General features: G+C 38.2%; 1 protein-coding gene across 1 annotated transcript; it reads left to right on the top strand.

Moving 5' to 3' along the window:
• The first annotated feature begins 13,482 nt into the window (after nt 1-13,482).
• LOC132601283 (uncharacterized) lies at nt 13,483-14,727 on the top strand. Its single transcript, XM_060314382.1, has 2 exons — nt 13,483-13,979; nt 14,187-14,727. Exons 1-2 carry the CDS (start codon nt 13,483-13,485, stop codon nt 14,725-14,727), a joined length of 1,038 nt encoding a protein of 345 aa, XP_060170365.1.
• The last annotated feature ends 436 nt before the right edge of the window (nt 14,728-15,163 follow it).

Below are 15,163 nucleotides of genomic sequence, written 5' to 3'. Positions count from 1 at the left end.
ACTAAAATTGCCAAGTAATTCTTTCCTTGAACTTGACACCAAAATAGGAGATTTCATCAATTCAAGTTTCATGCCTATCACTTGTGTATGATTAGTGAAATAAAATCTTCAATTTCTAAGAAGAACAACATTTGAACCCAAAATGTCTAGGGGAAAAAAAGAAAAAGCAAAACGTCCAAAACACCAAATTCCATAATATAAAAGACTTTTCGATGAAGTAATATGTTTGTTAACTTGTAAGTTGTAACCTCTATACAATGAGAACAACATACCCATTATAATCCCACCAAGTGGGGTCTGGGAAGGGTAGAGTGTACGCAAACCTCTTTAATTAGTTAATTAATGTTTCATTTATATTTTACCTTTAAGCACCTAAGTATTCCAAATCATATAGTCAGATTATTCGAATTTGCACGAGAAAGATCCATTGAAGAGCAGAAAGATCAACTTAATGGAGTATTACAGGGTTAATTTCATGGATAGTCGCTCAGTTTTTAAATTATATTTTGCAATGAAAATGCCTCTCAATATCATTTAAGTGACATAAAAAGTCATTAAACTATATTTTTGCAACAAAAAAATCATTCAATTTTATTTAAATATCATTAAAAGTCAATAAGAGAAATCAAAGGAGACATTTTCTATAATATTTAAGCAAATTTGAGTGATTTTTATTATTAAAAGATAGTGACTTTGGTGCAATGAAGTGGCGCTCAACTAAAAATGCTATATAGAAACACTCCAGAGAGTATGAGTTTTAGAACAAATAAAAGTATAATTGGATATATGTGCTGTGAGTTTAGTTAACATAAAAAGAATAAAATTGAGGTGAAGTTAGATGAAATTGCAATGCCTACATGCAAACCATTAAGATATTTAAGCTCGATGTTATAGCGCCCATAATTTTTCTAGTTGTCTTAAGGATTAATTACAAGGGCAACAAGCTCAAATTCATTACTTCATGAGCCAAAGAGGGCCCACGTGGTGTAAAATAGTTGAATTAAAGTCATCATTTATTTGATGCTATGGTTTGAAAGTGTATATTAGTGTCTAAATATGTGGAATAACAAAAAAATTGAAGAAAATGTCATATTTCAGGATTGGGGGATGCCAGTGCATTTAGCTGCTATGGCAAGTGACAATTGTCTAGTGAAAAGTTGGTCAACAGTGAAATTATGCCCCATGGGCCATGGCAGCTCTATAGTGCAAGAAAGTTTCTTAGAGCCTGTTTGGATGTCACGACCCAATCCGCCATGACTAGCACCCACACTAACTCCTAGTGGGCGAACCAACACACAAGTCATCTATCATTCAAGTCTATCTTTATATTAACCAATTCAATCAGTTATTATCCATTCAAGCATAAGATAATCAATATAAGTCACACCATAAATAATGAAGTAAATGCGGAAGTCCTAACTATTACAATTTCCCAAAATCCGAAAGTCATCGTACAAGGATTCTAATCTAAAACATGTCTAAGGAATGAGATCTGTCTAACAAATAACCATAATGTCCAGAATAGGAAATAGACATCATAAGAGGAAGATCTTCGAGCGGCCTGGCATGGATAGAAGCTCACCCTAAATCTGTTAGCAACGGCCTCAACGCTAGATGTGAGGGAGGTAGCAGTCTCTGTATCACAATCTGCACTCAAAAGAATGCAGCAAGGTAGTATCAGTACAAACACTATGTACCAGTGGATATCATAGGCCGACTAAGATTAGTATCATGCATATCTCATAAAGTCAATAGAATAAACAAGCCAGCCAACAGACAGGAAATAAATAAACCACAACAAGTCAACCAAGGATAAGCACCAATCAAGTCATCCAAAATATCAAGAACTCAATCAACGGAAACCACACAACGGAAATGTCACGACCCAAACCAATGAGCCGCGACGAGCACCCGACCACTACTGATCGAGCACCCTTAAACTCACTCCCACTCTGTACTAAACAACTTGGTGGCCTACTTTGACTGATATTCCACTGGTACCGTTCGCGGTAGCATTTATACGATAGATCTTATCTCAGAATTCCACGAAACATGCATATGGATATGTATATGTAAGCATACTAGCAGAGGATGACAATGCAGACCAACTTGGTCGCCGTATATACTGTTCCCCAAAATTAAGGGACAACTGAAAGCACCTGACGACCCCCACTATATATACACTGTCTACAGACCTCTATGGAATATAGACTACAAAAAGGACAGGACAAGGCCCTGCCATACCCATATATGTACATGTCAAAAGGCATACCAAAGGGCTAGAGCCCTGGTCCAAATGGAGCTTGCTGGCTGGAACTGGAAAGAGGTCCTACTGGTCTGGCTCACTTGGCTAGCTCTCTGAACTTGCGGGCATGAACGCAGCGTCCACAAGAAGGGACGTCAGTACGAGTAATGTACTGAGTATGTAAGGAATGTATGATACATAATGAGGAAGTATAGAAGACATAGGAAGAAAGTATAACTGTAATTGCTTGCCTCTTAAGGCGGAATCATGCATGCTCACCTTTACCTTTTAAACGTATTACACATACATACATAAGCTGTTTAAATCAAATAACATCATTAGTCCGCGTCCGAGGTAATCATCTCACGCCGCCCACTAGTGATGCTGCTCGTGCCATATAGACACGATGTTACTATCATTATCCATAAGCCGCACACTACGCCCACCGTAGTGGTGCTGCCCAGCCGTATAGGCACGGTGTAATCATCCATAAGCCGCCCACTACGCTCACCGTAGTGGTGCTGCCCGGCCGTATAGGCGCGGTGTAATCATCATAACATAAGCATGCATAAGAGCCCAATCAAAAGCTATGACTCTATCAGAGTGACGTAAGGTCGGTAACCTCCGATTATATTATGGAATAATCGTGACCGTCATGTCTCACCTTGAAGGACCTAGTTGTCACGCCCCAAAACCCACCCTAGACGTGACCGGCATCCGACGTCACGAACAACATCGGAAGAACCTAAACAACACAATAATGATACTTGAACCCGCCAGGTTCAACATTCGCCTCCAACAATTTATAAATTAAATGCAACACATCATGAACACATGAATTAAATCAGCGGAAGTCTTTATAAGTCATAGTCATAAACGTGGCAAACACCCATTAAGTCGTACGAGACTTTGACAATCTACCCACAATTCTGACAACTATCTATGGAGCTTCTAAGAGACATAACAATCGTCAAACTTCGGGACGCAGCCCGGAAATCCAGAATAATAAACGAAACAGGAAGTGTCCCATGAACAAGAATGTGGGATCACCAAATCCACAGCAGTAGCAAGTCCTCTTAAGCGTCGAAAGTATCACGAACCTGCTCTTCTTCGTTACCTAACATACCATCAAAAACAACAATGGTATGCCTGAGTACTTTCGTACTCAGTGAGTGCCTCGGGGACAACAAGTGTTATGAAAATAAAATATAATAATATATAAAGAAATCAGTTCTGAAAAAGATAGCATAAAACAGTCATTTCGCTTTGTGATTCTCAATATCATTTATTAAACAGTTTACAAATCCATTAATCAATATATAAACAAGTATTCAACATATGTATCTCCATAAGAATTATCAAAACCGATTATGAAGTCTTTTATTAAGTTACAACTTTTAATTATGCCTTTCAAGTGATCATGATTGTCAACAACAGTTCCATGAGATATTACGAATATTACACATGCCAACACAGGCCCAAGAATCAATCACATCGCGCATAGCGCACCACACATGAACATATATCATTTGTTTAACAGTTTATCAAGTCATTTCAAAATCCCAGTTGCAATTATGCTTAGTTCCATAATAAGGATGGATATCATAACCGCCCGTATAAGCCCAAATCAATATCAACAACACTACGTAATACACTGAAATATGAATTCACGGTGGCTACTCTTCCTCCCGAATAGCAAGGCACACTGCGCAATACACCGGAGTATGGATTCACGGTGGCTACTCTTCCTCCCGAATAGCAAGGCCATTAATGCACCCCAGGTAACGAACCCGGAAGTGGCCACTCTTCCTCCCGAATGGCAAGACAATTAATACACTAGGATCCATAGTGGCTACTCTTCCTCCCGAATAGCAAGGCAAACACACCGGAATATAAAAACCTCGGTGACCACTCATCTTCCCGAATGGCTAGGCATAAACATAACAATAAAGTCCACGACATAGAAGCCGATTCACCAATTGTCTCAAAGCAGTCATACCATCAATAACATTAAAGTTCATTACGCATATCGATCAACGAAAGACATATCAACTTAAATTTTTACCATTTATCATGCCAAACATTTCACTTACGAATCCAATATCACCACAAGCCACTCACAGGAAACAAGATATGAAGCAAGCCACTCATAAGCAAATTAATCAATCAATCGATACCCTGGTTAGGAAACCACGGAGGCTAATCGTCCTCTGAACTAGCACAACTTTCCCATACAGGCCCAAAAACACAAACAAAATACAAATCATGTCATATTACCAAATTATCAATCATGGCTTAGAGCCGAATCTCACTTCTCAAGTCATCATCTCAAATAGAGGCATTTCAAGTTACAACCGATTGAGAATCTTATTCAAATATCTTATTCAATTTCACGTTTAAGAAACCCATTTTACAACAAAACAAGTTGAAGGTCCAACCTTTAGAATATTAAGATCAATAATCCAATAATGGGGAAAAAGCGAGTTCCACAAAGTAATATAGTTCGTGTAAGGTTCGATATGGGCTTGACCCTACGCACGCATGACCTTGTTTAAAAGAAATCATCTTTATAGTAAAATTATCATTACGGACCATTATGCCATATTGAAAGGATAAGTTATTCCAACCAATGTTTGAAAACGTATAACTTCTTTACGAAAGGTTTCCATGTTTTAAATCATCAATGATAATATCATTACCAACCCTTAACCATCATCATTAAACATATCTTATAGAGGAAAACGTTCATAATATCACATACATATATAGGGTTTGTTACAATCTAGGTTAAATGTGGGTTTGTCCCCTCACACACATTAACCACCATTTAAACATGAATGAGAGTTCAAGGAACATGAAAAGATTGCTTTTCCTTTCATTCATTAAAGAATCTTGAAATTTAATCCATACTTAAATTACTTCCAAAACAGCCCAATATACCTTATATGCCAATGCTTGTATACACTTCTTTATTTCCGTATATCCATAGTATAACAATAACAACAACTACATCCAATCCCACGATAATCCAACCCACGAAACAGTTCATAACAACCACCAAACAGTCCCCACAATATCATCACAAAACAACCACGAAAATCATATAAAACAGCCCCCCAAAATATCGTCACAAAACAGCTCGGTATACGCTTTGTATACAATATCTTCATACACTTTATTCTCCCAATTTCAAGAACAACAACTTATCAACAACATCAACAATATCAATAGTTATTATATATCAATATCCAACTAATCCTATCCATTTAATCATACCAAAACAGCCCACAAATCAATTGATATCCAAAAATTATAACCGAACTTCCAATGTCATTTTCTCTATTCTAACTCGTCAAATCTATCAATGATAAGGATAAAAACATCATTAAAATCTTAGGCATACCTTATATGAGCAGATACCACGAAAACAACATCACCCAAGTTCAATTTTTAGCTTAGAACGACGGCAACAACTTGTTCTACACTTTATCCTTCACGAGCCTCGGGATTCGGGGCCTTGAACTTGATCGATTCTCCACTTTCTCTCTCTAAATATCCTCTATCTCTCTCTCTAAAAATTCTGAATGTTTGGTATGGGAAATGTGGCTGCTAGGGCTGAACATTTCCCTTAAATACCAAGGGAAATGGGCCTGACCCGGTTTTGAATTGGGTTGGGCCAACAACTTGACCTTTCTGTCTTAAAACGTTCATATCTCCTTATCCCGATGTCACATGGAGTCCCACGACCTATGGTTGGAAAGGTATTTCAATTATCTACAACTTTCGTTCTTTGAGGTTTCCCAAATTCTCAATAAATAACGGGGTTATGGCCTCCCGAAGTCAGATCAGCCAAAAACGTACTTGACGGGCCAAGTTACGGCCCAAAGGGACGGTCCGTAACACGTGTTACGGCCCGTAACTTGGTGAAAATTTCCAGTGAGATTCTGGAAATTTTTGGGACGTTACGGCCCCAAGGGACGGTCCGTAACTTGTGTTACGGCCCCAAGGGACGGTCCGTAACGCAGACCAAATTTCCAGTGCGGACAGGCTTCAGTAAAACGGTCATAACTTTTTGTACATAGCTCCGTTCAAGACCCATAATATACCGTTGGAAAGCTCTTTCAAAGATCTACAACTTGTATTTGAGGAATATTTTCCAAATTCTTAACAGATTTTCACGAAAATCGCCTAGAAGGCAGACCTATCAAAATTTAGGCGAATTTAAGAGCCCTTAAGAACTTCATTAGTTGGTTTGACTTCAAAACGACCATCCTCCACCCGAATTCATCAAGAATGGATTCATATAGATAAAATATCATCTTAACACTAGATATTTACATACTCACACCTAGTTCAAGTTTACGGGGTGTTACACTAGCATTATGAGGTGAGACTATCAATGAAGAATAACATCAAGGGAAGACATAGAATATGATCATAATTCTCATAAAGCGTCAAATTATACACTTTGGAACCTTTTGAAAAGGATTCATTATCAATAAATAAAATTGAGGATCAAGAAATAGTTCAACATTCTCATATTCATATTCACATTGAAACCATAAGTTTGGAACCCTTAAACATGAAATCATCATAATCATCATAGAAAAAATCTCTTCTTTGGTATCATAAGAAACTTATTAAGAATCAGGAACGTCTAACTTTCGGAAGTAGGAAGGTTATGGAAACATTTATGGAATCATGCCTTTGAAAGAAAGGGACGAGCCTTAACATACCTGAAAATTCACGTCTCGGCTCTTCCACTTATTTCCGGTCTTGCAATCTACATCCAAGAGGGTTCGCATTATCGTTAGACTCATTGTAGTGTACTTGTGCTAAGCTTTCAAGTTAAACTGTTCTATATCCTGCCGAAAATCGGGCAGCATCTCCCCTGTAGCCCGAAATCTCAATTCAACAACCAACAACAACAACAACAACAATACCAACATCTATAATATCATTGGTAACATCAAAGTATTCCATAAAACACCTCACATGGTGTTTATCCCATTTCTCCCTTCACAAATTCGCTACACCATAATTTAACGGTTTTATCTTCGTAAATAAGCGTTAAACAATACCAAAAGAGAAAGATTCATATCTTTTTCTTGTCAAAACGATAATATCTTCAAGATTCCACCTTGAATCCAAGCCGAATCCAACGCAAAATAATACCGTGATCATAACTACGCACTATCCGAGCCTTGATTAGCTAAAATCACTCAATTCTCTTAACTTTTTATGACCAAAAAACCCCTATATGTGCTGAGCTCTAAAATCTGATTTTTGGTGGAAAAAAATAGGGTTTTGCCCCTTTTATAAGGTTCAAATTCGGGGGGTCACTATAGCAGTACTGTAGCAGTACTGTAGCACGCATTTCTGCTCTGCCAGCCGAACTTGTAACGTCCATAATTCTCTACTCCGATGTCCTATTGACGAGCGGTTTGTTGCGTTGGAAACTAGACTCGACAAAATTCATTTTAGGCTTTTGTTTCACTTCAAAACACTTCATATGCTAAGAGATATTCTTCCCTCAAGTTGGACCAAAATTTTCACACGAAACGTTACCCATCCTTTCTACAAAGTCGTACTACTCCATTTCTTCCACTCATTTCCTTATAAAACCTTCCGGTATACCTTATATGCATCCTTCACTCATAATATACTTAATAATGCTTGCTTATATTCCAAAGTGGTTTTACTTAACCATAACTCAACGTACTTATGTTTCAAATGTGATAAGTGCTTCTTCGAAGATACGGGGTGTAAAAGGAAACAAGTGTACCACAATAACCATACTCACTGTACACACATGCTAACTGATGTCATTGCTCAGTAGTCATGACCTGCAGGGGACCCATGGTGTCCATGTACCACTTATTCTGGAACGAACATCTGACCACGAGCCCATAATCTAGGTCACATTTGTGCCTTTCCATATATCTATACATAACCGTATTTCTTACCCTCTCATTATCAATGCTCGAATCATCATCCCATATCACAATTTCACCGAGAAGATCACATTAACCTCTCATCACAACAACATCAACTGTAGATTCAACACACGAATAGGGGCACGAAGCCTACACAGTCACTCAATCATTTACATATAGGAGTTCGAACACACAATATCATGCATGAAGACTAGACATGCTTTCTCCTACAGAATTCACAACACATACAATCAACTAATGAAAGTCTAACTTAAGTAGATCGTAACCTACCTCAAACGTAGAGCTGGAACAACTCGAATCACTCTGCTACAGCTTTTCCCTTCCGTAAAGCCTCAGAACGCTCAAAGTCTAGAAATTAGAATGCACAATGAGTCACAATTATTCTAGTCACAAAATCAATGCAAGACACCCTTCCCTTTAGCCCCATTCCAAGGGATGGATGATTTCTAGGTGTAAAATAACCTAACAAGGGCCTTAGTAATCACTAACCAGCAACTATAACAATATTTAATCAACATTTCAATTACAAGCAGTTTCCATGGTCAAGCCACCATTTTTATGGAACCCTAAGTCTCAATTCACTTAGTTCATGGCTCTAAAGGTTTAATTCATGATTAAGAGGAGTTAACCCAAGCCATTAGATGATAAATAAGTGATAACAATCATAGCCCATCAAGTATAGAAGGTTTATTAATTTCTAGGGTTACTATTACTAATTTTACCTTTGAAAACCCATAAAAGGGATGATAATCATGAAGATGATATGGAATGATTGAAAGGGATAGATGAGACTTACCTCCCAAGAGTATTCTTGCCCTAGCTTGGAATTTCACCCTAGGTGTTTGTGGGGAACTGTGTTGGAGTTTTATGAATAAAGAATGTGGAACTAAGCGTTTAAAACAAGGTATTCTGCCCCCCGTTGACCACTGCAGCTGTCAATTTACCGCTGCAGCAGTCTCGCTATAACGGCCAAGTGCCCGCTATAGCGAACCAAGAGAAATCCAACCATTGCTATGGCGGCCATGTTCCGCTATAGCGACATCGCCATAGCGGGACATTGCCCGCCACGGCGGACAGACGAACAGCGGCCGACTGCTTGCGGCGAGAGGTTCACCGCTATAGTGGTGTTATCGTAGCGGTACACACCCCGCCGTAGCGGTACAAATTGGGCAGTAAGCTCGAAGTTTTTCCCAGTTTTTCATCCTATCACCCAACATTTTATCTGAGGCCTCACAAACGCAAACAAAACATGCACATAGACATAAAAACATCATACGAACCCACCCGTGGCCTCGAAATTCCCAACGGAGTTCTAATTACCTACGTCACCCCGATGGACTCAACAAAATCAAACAACAATCACAAACAAGTTGAATTTTCAGTTCTTAGAGTTATACAACAGAGTTTCTATTAGCTCGTTCTACCCTTGGGAAGGTTCTATTTGGTGGGGTGATTCTACATTTCTCATAACTACCGGGAGGGTCGTTACATCGGATGGGCTTATAACTTATGACTTATAAATATTTTTTTGTGCGGAGTGCCCTTCAAATGCACTGGTCTTTAATTTTTGCCCCTCAAATTGCTGGTCTTTAATTTTTGTTCTTCGCCTAAAACTCTTAGATTCCCGATTTGAACCCCCGCTCAGTCAAAAAATTTTAAAAATTTCGCCAAGTGTAACTTGGATTCGCAAGGCAGAATTTTGCCTTCAAAACTCTACCTTAAGGCAGAATTCTGCCCTTCGCCTAAAACCTCAGGATTCCGGGTTCGAACCCCTGCTCAGGCGAGAATTTAAAAAAAAATCGCTAGGCCGAGCTTGCCTACAAACTCTCCCCATCGGGTATAGCTTGCCTGCAAAACTCTACCTTAAGGTATATTTGCAGGGAAACTCTGCTCTATCAGGCATAATTTGCCTGCAAATTCTGCCTTAAGGTAGAGTTTTGCAGGCAAACTATGCCCAATGGGGAGAGTTTGTAGGCAATTCTCGCCTGAGCAGGGGTTCGAACCCGGAATTCTGAGGTTTTAAACGAAGGGCAAAAGTTCAATACTTTCATTTTGATGGGCAAAATTAAAGACCACCCCAAAATAAGGGCATTACTACGAATAGCTCACTTATAAACATAAGTTATAAATTAGGAATCCTAACATATAGCTTTTGGTTTATTTCTATTAGTTTGACTTAAAAATAGTGCTTAAAGCATTTTTATTTAATTTTATCCGAACACTATAAAAGTGCTTAAGAACTATTTTGGCTTAAAAACACCTGCAATAAGCCAATCCAAATAGTCTCTTAGTGAAGGGACACGAGAGAGAAAATTGTTGGAAATTTTGAAAAGCTTTGAGAGGGCATTAATGGTAGCTCAAGACATTCATTTTTTCCCTCCTTTTTAGGATTTTCCCCTCATTTTAAATTGATTTGCTATAAAAGTAGCAAAATCTGATATTAGGTGTTTAAGGGTGAAAGATCCAAAGGATTCAAACTTTTGAAAGTACGTAAGTAACTTAATTAGCATGTGTATTTCTGTTTGAAGAACTGAGAAAGAGAAATTTGAGAAAATAAGTGATTTCCAGTAAAGCGAAACATTGAAGAGATTTATACAAATAAAAAAGTGTCCAAGAAGATGGTGCATATTTGAAATAACTATGGCATATACAAGGTAATGTGACACATCTCTATGTGCTAGAAGGCCATTTATTTTATTTTTTCCTTCTTTTTTTAAGATTTTCCCCTCATTTCAAATTAATTTGCTAAGGTAAGCCCAATCTAACGTATTCTCTCTAGCCCATGCACTAAAAACCCTTATCCTAGCAACAGTAGCCGTCGACATGGCCATGATGGTCGGCGGCCAGCCTCCTCCGGGGACTGTTCAGCCTTTGAATACTGCTTCCACATCAGATTTTCCTTTGTTGAATAATCAAAACACCAGCCAATTGGCAATTATCCAGGATACTATTCAAAAACCAGTTTTATTGAAGGATATTATGCAAAACACTGTTAAAGTAGATCCAATTGAACAGAAACCTATCACTTATGTTAATGGGGTTCCTAGAGTTCAATGGACAGAGGATGAACTTTTTCGAATGAATGCTATTGAAAAGTTGCAGTACGTTGTTGTAGGAAAATTTTCTTATGGATGGCCGGACATTGATGAACTAAGAAAGGCAATACCATCGCAGTGTGGTATTAAGGGAGAATGTAATATTGGTGTTTTGAGATTTCGACATATTTTGATACGACTTTCTCTAATGGAAGATTTTATAAATCTCACATCTAAAGGATCATATTTTATCAACTCGAAAGATGGATATTATTATCAAATGAGACCTTTAATATATGATCCGACGTTTAAAGTTGAGGAAGAGACTACCAAAGTTATGGCATGGATCTCTTTCCCCAATCTTTTACCCACATACTTTGTAAATGAGTCTCTTTTTTCACTAGCCTCAGCAGTAGGCAAACCTCTACACTTGGATCAGGCAACTATTAACAAAACTCGCCCAAGTTGTGCTAGGGTGAAGGTGCTAGTGGACTTAAATGATGAACTCCCTAAGTCTGTTCAGATGGTTATTTTAAATGAAGCTACTGGAAAGGAGAGAACAGAAGCAGTGCCTATTACGTATGATTACTTACCTAAATACTGCTTTGAATATCGATTACAAGGGCATGAAGAGAAGGAATGTAGAATTTTGAATCCTGAACTGAGGTTTGATAAGGAGGAGAGGCAGAATGAGACTACAAATGACCACAAGGAAGAAGCTCCAGTAGAGAGGAACAAGACTGATGCAACAACCAATGCTAAAGTCCAAGATAAAAGAGCCAACCAGCAGCAAAGAAACAGGATTAACAGACCTGTTAAAATTTTGTCAAGTGGGAAAGTAGTTGGAAACTTACAAAATTGGAATACTAAGAAGGACAGGAGAAACAGTGCTACGGAAGAGAAAAAAAGGGAAGGAGACTGAAACAAATGGATCTCAGACAAGTAAAACCATTCAAACTTAGAACAAGTTTGACGCTTTGACTACTGAGGGGTTAGAGGAGAACAAGGAAGAGCATGATGCAAATAATGAGGAAATAGAGAAAGACTCTGGAAACACCAACAACAAATCAGGGAGTGCATCAAATGAAAATGAAAGCAAAAAGTCAGAGAAGCAAGGGCAAGAGCAGGAGACAAAAGGTACAAAGATATGGGTGGCAAATACTTTTGGCAAAGTCCTTGATACAGTACCAGAGACTGGGGATGAGCAACATAAATGGGGTGATAGAGTGGAGGACCTTGAAGGTTCTGGTTCAGAAGAACAGACAGAGGATAAAATTACACAAGAAGATCCTTCAATTCTGAAGGAACAAGAGGAATTACCTATGGAGAGTGGGGCAGATATAGAGAGCAAATAACAAGTTGTGGATAACATACATGAGGTATCCACATGTGAATCTTCTTCCAAGGAATCAGATAGTATAGAGGGTCAGCCTGCAAAGACAAATAGTTTGAAGGCAAAAGGAGATAATCTACCTGAAAAGAAGCCACCATATGGGGAAATAGAGGAGGAGTTCAGTAATTCAGAGGCAGTAAGAACATGTGATTCTGACAATACAGATGCTAACATACAACAGAGCAGTCAGGCAGAAGACATACTAAATACTAATAATCATGATGAAGCATCTAGTAAAAAAATCACTGAAGTGGAAATACATACAAGCATAGTTGATGAAGTACAAGAGCATATAATGATTGATTTAAATGAAAAGGTGCTAGAAAGGTCTTCATCCCCCACTGGATCACAGCTGCTGATTGATAGTGCTGAAAAGAACCAGGTGCCTGCAGTAAAGAATATAAATCAGAGCCAGTTAGCAGAAAAAAACAGGATTCCACATCCTAATGCTGATCTACAAGACATTGTAGCTCATAAAGTTTCTCAAACAGAAATCCAAGAAGCTTCAGGGAGGGTTCAACAAATTGAGGAGGATAATGAAATGGAGGACAGGGCCAACAACATCCATAAAGTAGCTAGAGAAGTTGGTTTATCACCTAAGGCTCTAGCTAAGAGTGGAAAAAAACATAAAATCCAAGAGATACCACAGACCAAAAGAATTTCAAAGAGGACAACTTCTTCAAAGGGTAAATGATGATTAAGGCCTTAATTTGGAATATTAGGTCTGTTAATACTCAATAGGCATTTCAGGGACTCATCAATTTACAAAATCAACTCAAGTGTTTCATAGTTGCTCTATTGGAACCTTTCCAGAATTGTAGACACTTGCAAAAGTACAAAAGAAGACTTGGCATGGAGGCTGCTATTTCAAACAAGAATGGGAAGATTTGGGTTTTTGTGGATGCTACAGTCCAATGGGAAGTAATAATGGATGAAGATCAACAAATCACTTTGAAGATCCATCACCAAGACATAGAGAAAGACATTATTGCTACTTTTGTCTATGCTAAATGTGATGAAGAAGAAAGGCTAGTATTGTGGGATAATCTGTATCAATTAGCAAATTCTATGAATTTGCCTTGGATGGTTGGGGGAGATTTTAATGTTATTCTATCAGATGAGGAGAAATTGGGAGGCTTACTTGTCACATTGGTTGAATGTGAAGATTTTGCATACTGTGTAAATTCTTGTGATTTATTTGACATGGGTTTTAAAGGAAGTCCATATACATGGTGGAATGGTAGGGCAGCAGAGGACTGTATTTTTAAAAGATTGGACAGAATTGTGGTAAACTTCCTATTTCAGGAAATTCTTCCACATATTGAAGTGGAACATTTGACAAGAACAGGGTCAGACCATCCCCCCCTGTTATTATCATGTGGTGAAGAAGCTGCCAGTCTTAAGAAACCTTTTAGATTTTTGAATTTTTGGACACAACATGAGTCATTTCAGGATATGGTGAAGCAGCACTGGCAGACAGAATTTGTGGGGACTCCTTTCTTGGCTTTCAAGCAAAGATTGTAGAATTTAAAGAGGGTTTTATCCAAATGGAGTAGATACACTTATGGAGAGATCTTCAAGCAATTATCTATCAGAGAGGAAGTGGTTAGGGTGAAGGAGCAACTATTTGAAGAAGATCCTAGCATAATCAACAAAATTGTGCTTCAGAAGGCACAAACAGAGTTGAAAAAGTATCTAAACATTGAAGAACAATATTGGAGGCAGAAAGCTGGTTTTTCCTGGTTCACTGAAGGAGACAGAAACACTAACTTTTTCCATAATCATGTGAATGGCAAGAGGAAAAAGTTACAACTAAAAAGAATTCAGGATTGCAATGGTGTATGGTTGGATTCAATAGATCAAATCTCAGAGGAAGCAGTGAATTTTTTCACAAAACAGTTCACTCAGGAAGGAGATACAGTGGACTATGAGCTTCTTCAGCATGTCCTATCCATGGTTACACATGAACAAAATATTGCCCTTTGTTCTTATCCCTCCAAGAATGAAGTCAAAAGGGCAGTTTTTGCATTAGGTGGAGATAGTGCTAGTGGTCCAGATGGGTTTACAGGCTTATTTTATCAGCAGTGTGGGATATAGTTGGAAATGATGTTCATGCTATAGTTTTAGCCTTTTTTGATACTAGAGAATTGCCTAAATCTATTACTCATACTAATCTGGTTCTTATTCCTAAGAAACAGACAGTACATACTTTCTCAGATATGAGGCCTATCAGTTTATCTAACTTCATCAACAAGGTGATTTCAAGGGTTCTACATGACAGGTTGGAAAGTATTCTCCCTACTTTAATCTCCTCAAATCAGTCAGGCTTTGTGAAAGGAAGGAGTATATTTGAGAATATCTTACTAACTCAAGAGATAGTCTCAGATATCAGAATAAGGGGTAAGCCTGCAAATGTTGTTATAAAATTGGATATGGCCAAGGCTTATGATAGAGTATCATGGAAATACCTAATGCATGTGTTAAGGAAGATGGGTTTTTCTGAGCATCTTATTAATCTAATTAGAAGGTTAAT

Source organism: Lycium barbarum, chromosome 7, assembly GCF_019175385.1.
Source record: "Lycium barbarum isolate Lr01 chromosome 7, ASM1917538v2, whole genome shotgun sequence".
Taxonomy (NCBI): domain Eukaryota; kingdom Viridiplantae; phylum Streptophyta; class Magnoliopsida; order Solanales; family Solanaceae; genus Lycium; species Lycium barbarum.
The sequence above is the reverse complement of the archived record's forward strand: the minus strand, read 5'-3'. Positions and strand labels throughout refer to the sequence as shown.

What these genes read in the sequence shown, in the direction of transcription:
- LOC132601283 (XM_060314382.1), top strand. Translation starts at nt 13,483, where the DNA reads ATGGAGGCTGCTATTTCAAACAAGAATGGGAAGATTTGGGTTTTTGTG. An exon ending in GAACATTTGACAAGAACAGG is followed by an intron (nt 13,980 to 14,186) that starts GTCAGACCATCC and finishes CAAATGGAGTAG; the next exon opens with ATACACTTATGGAGAGATCT.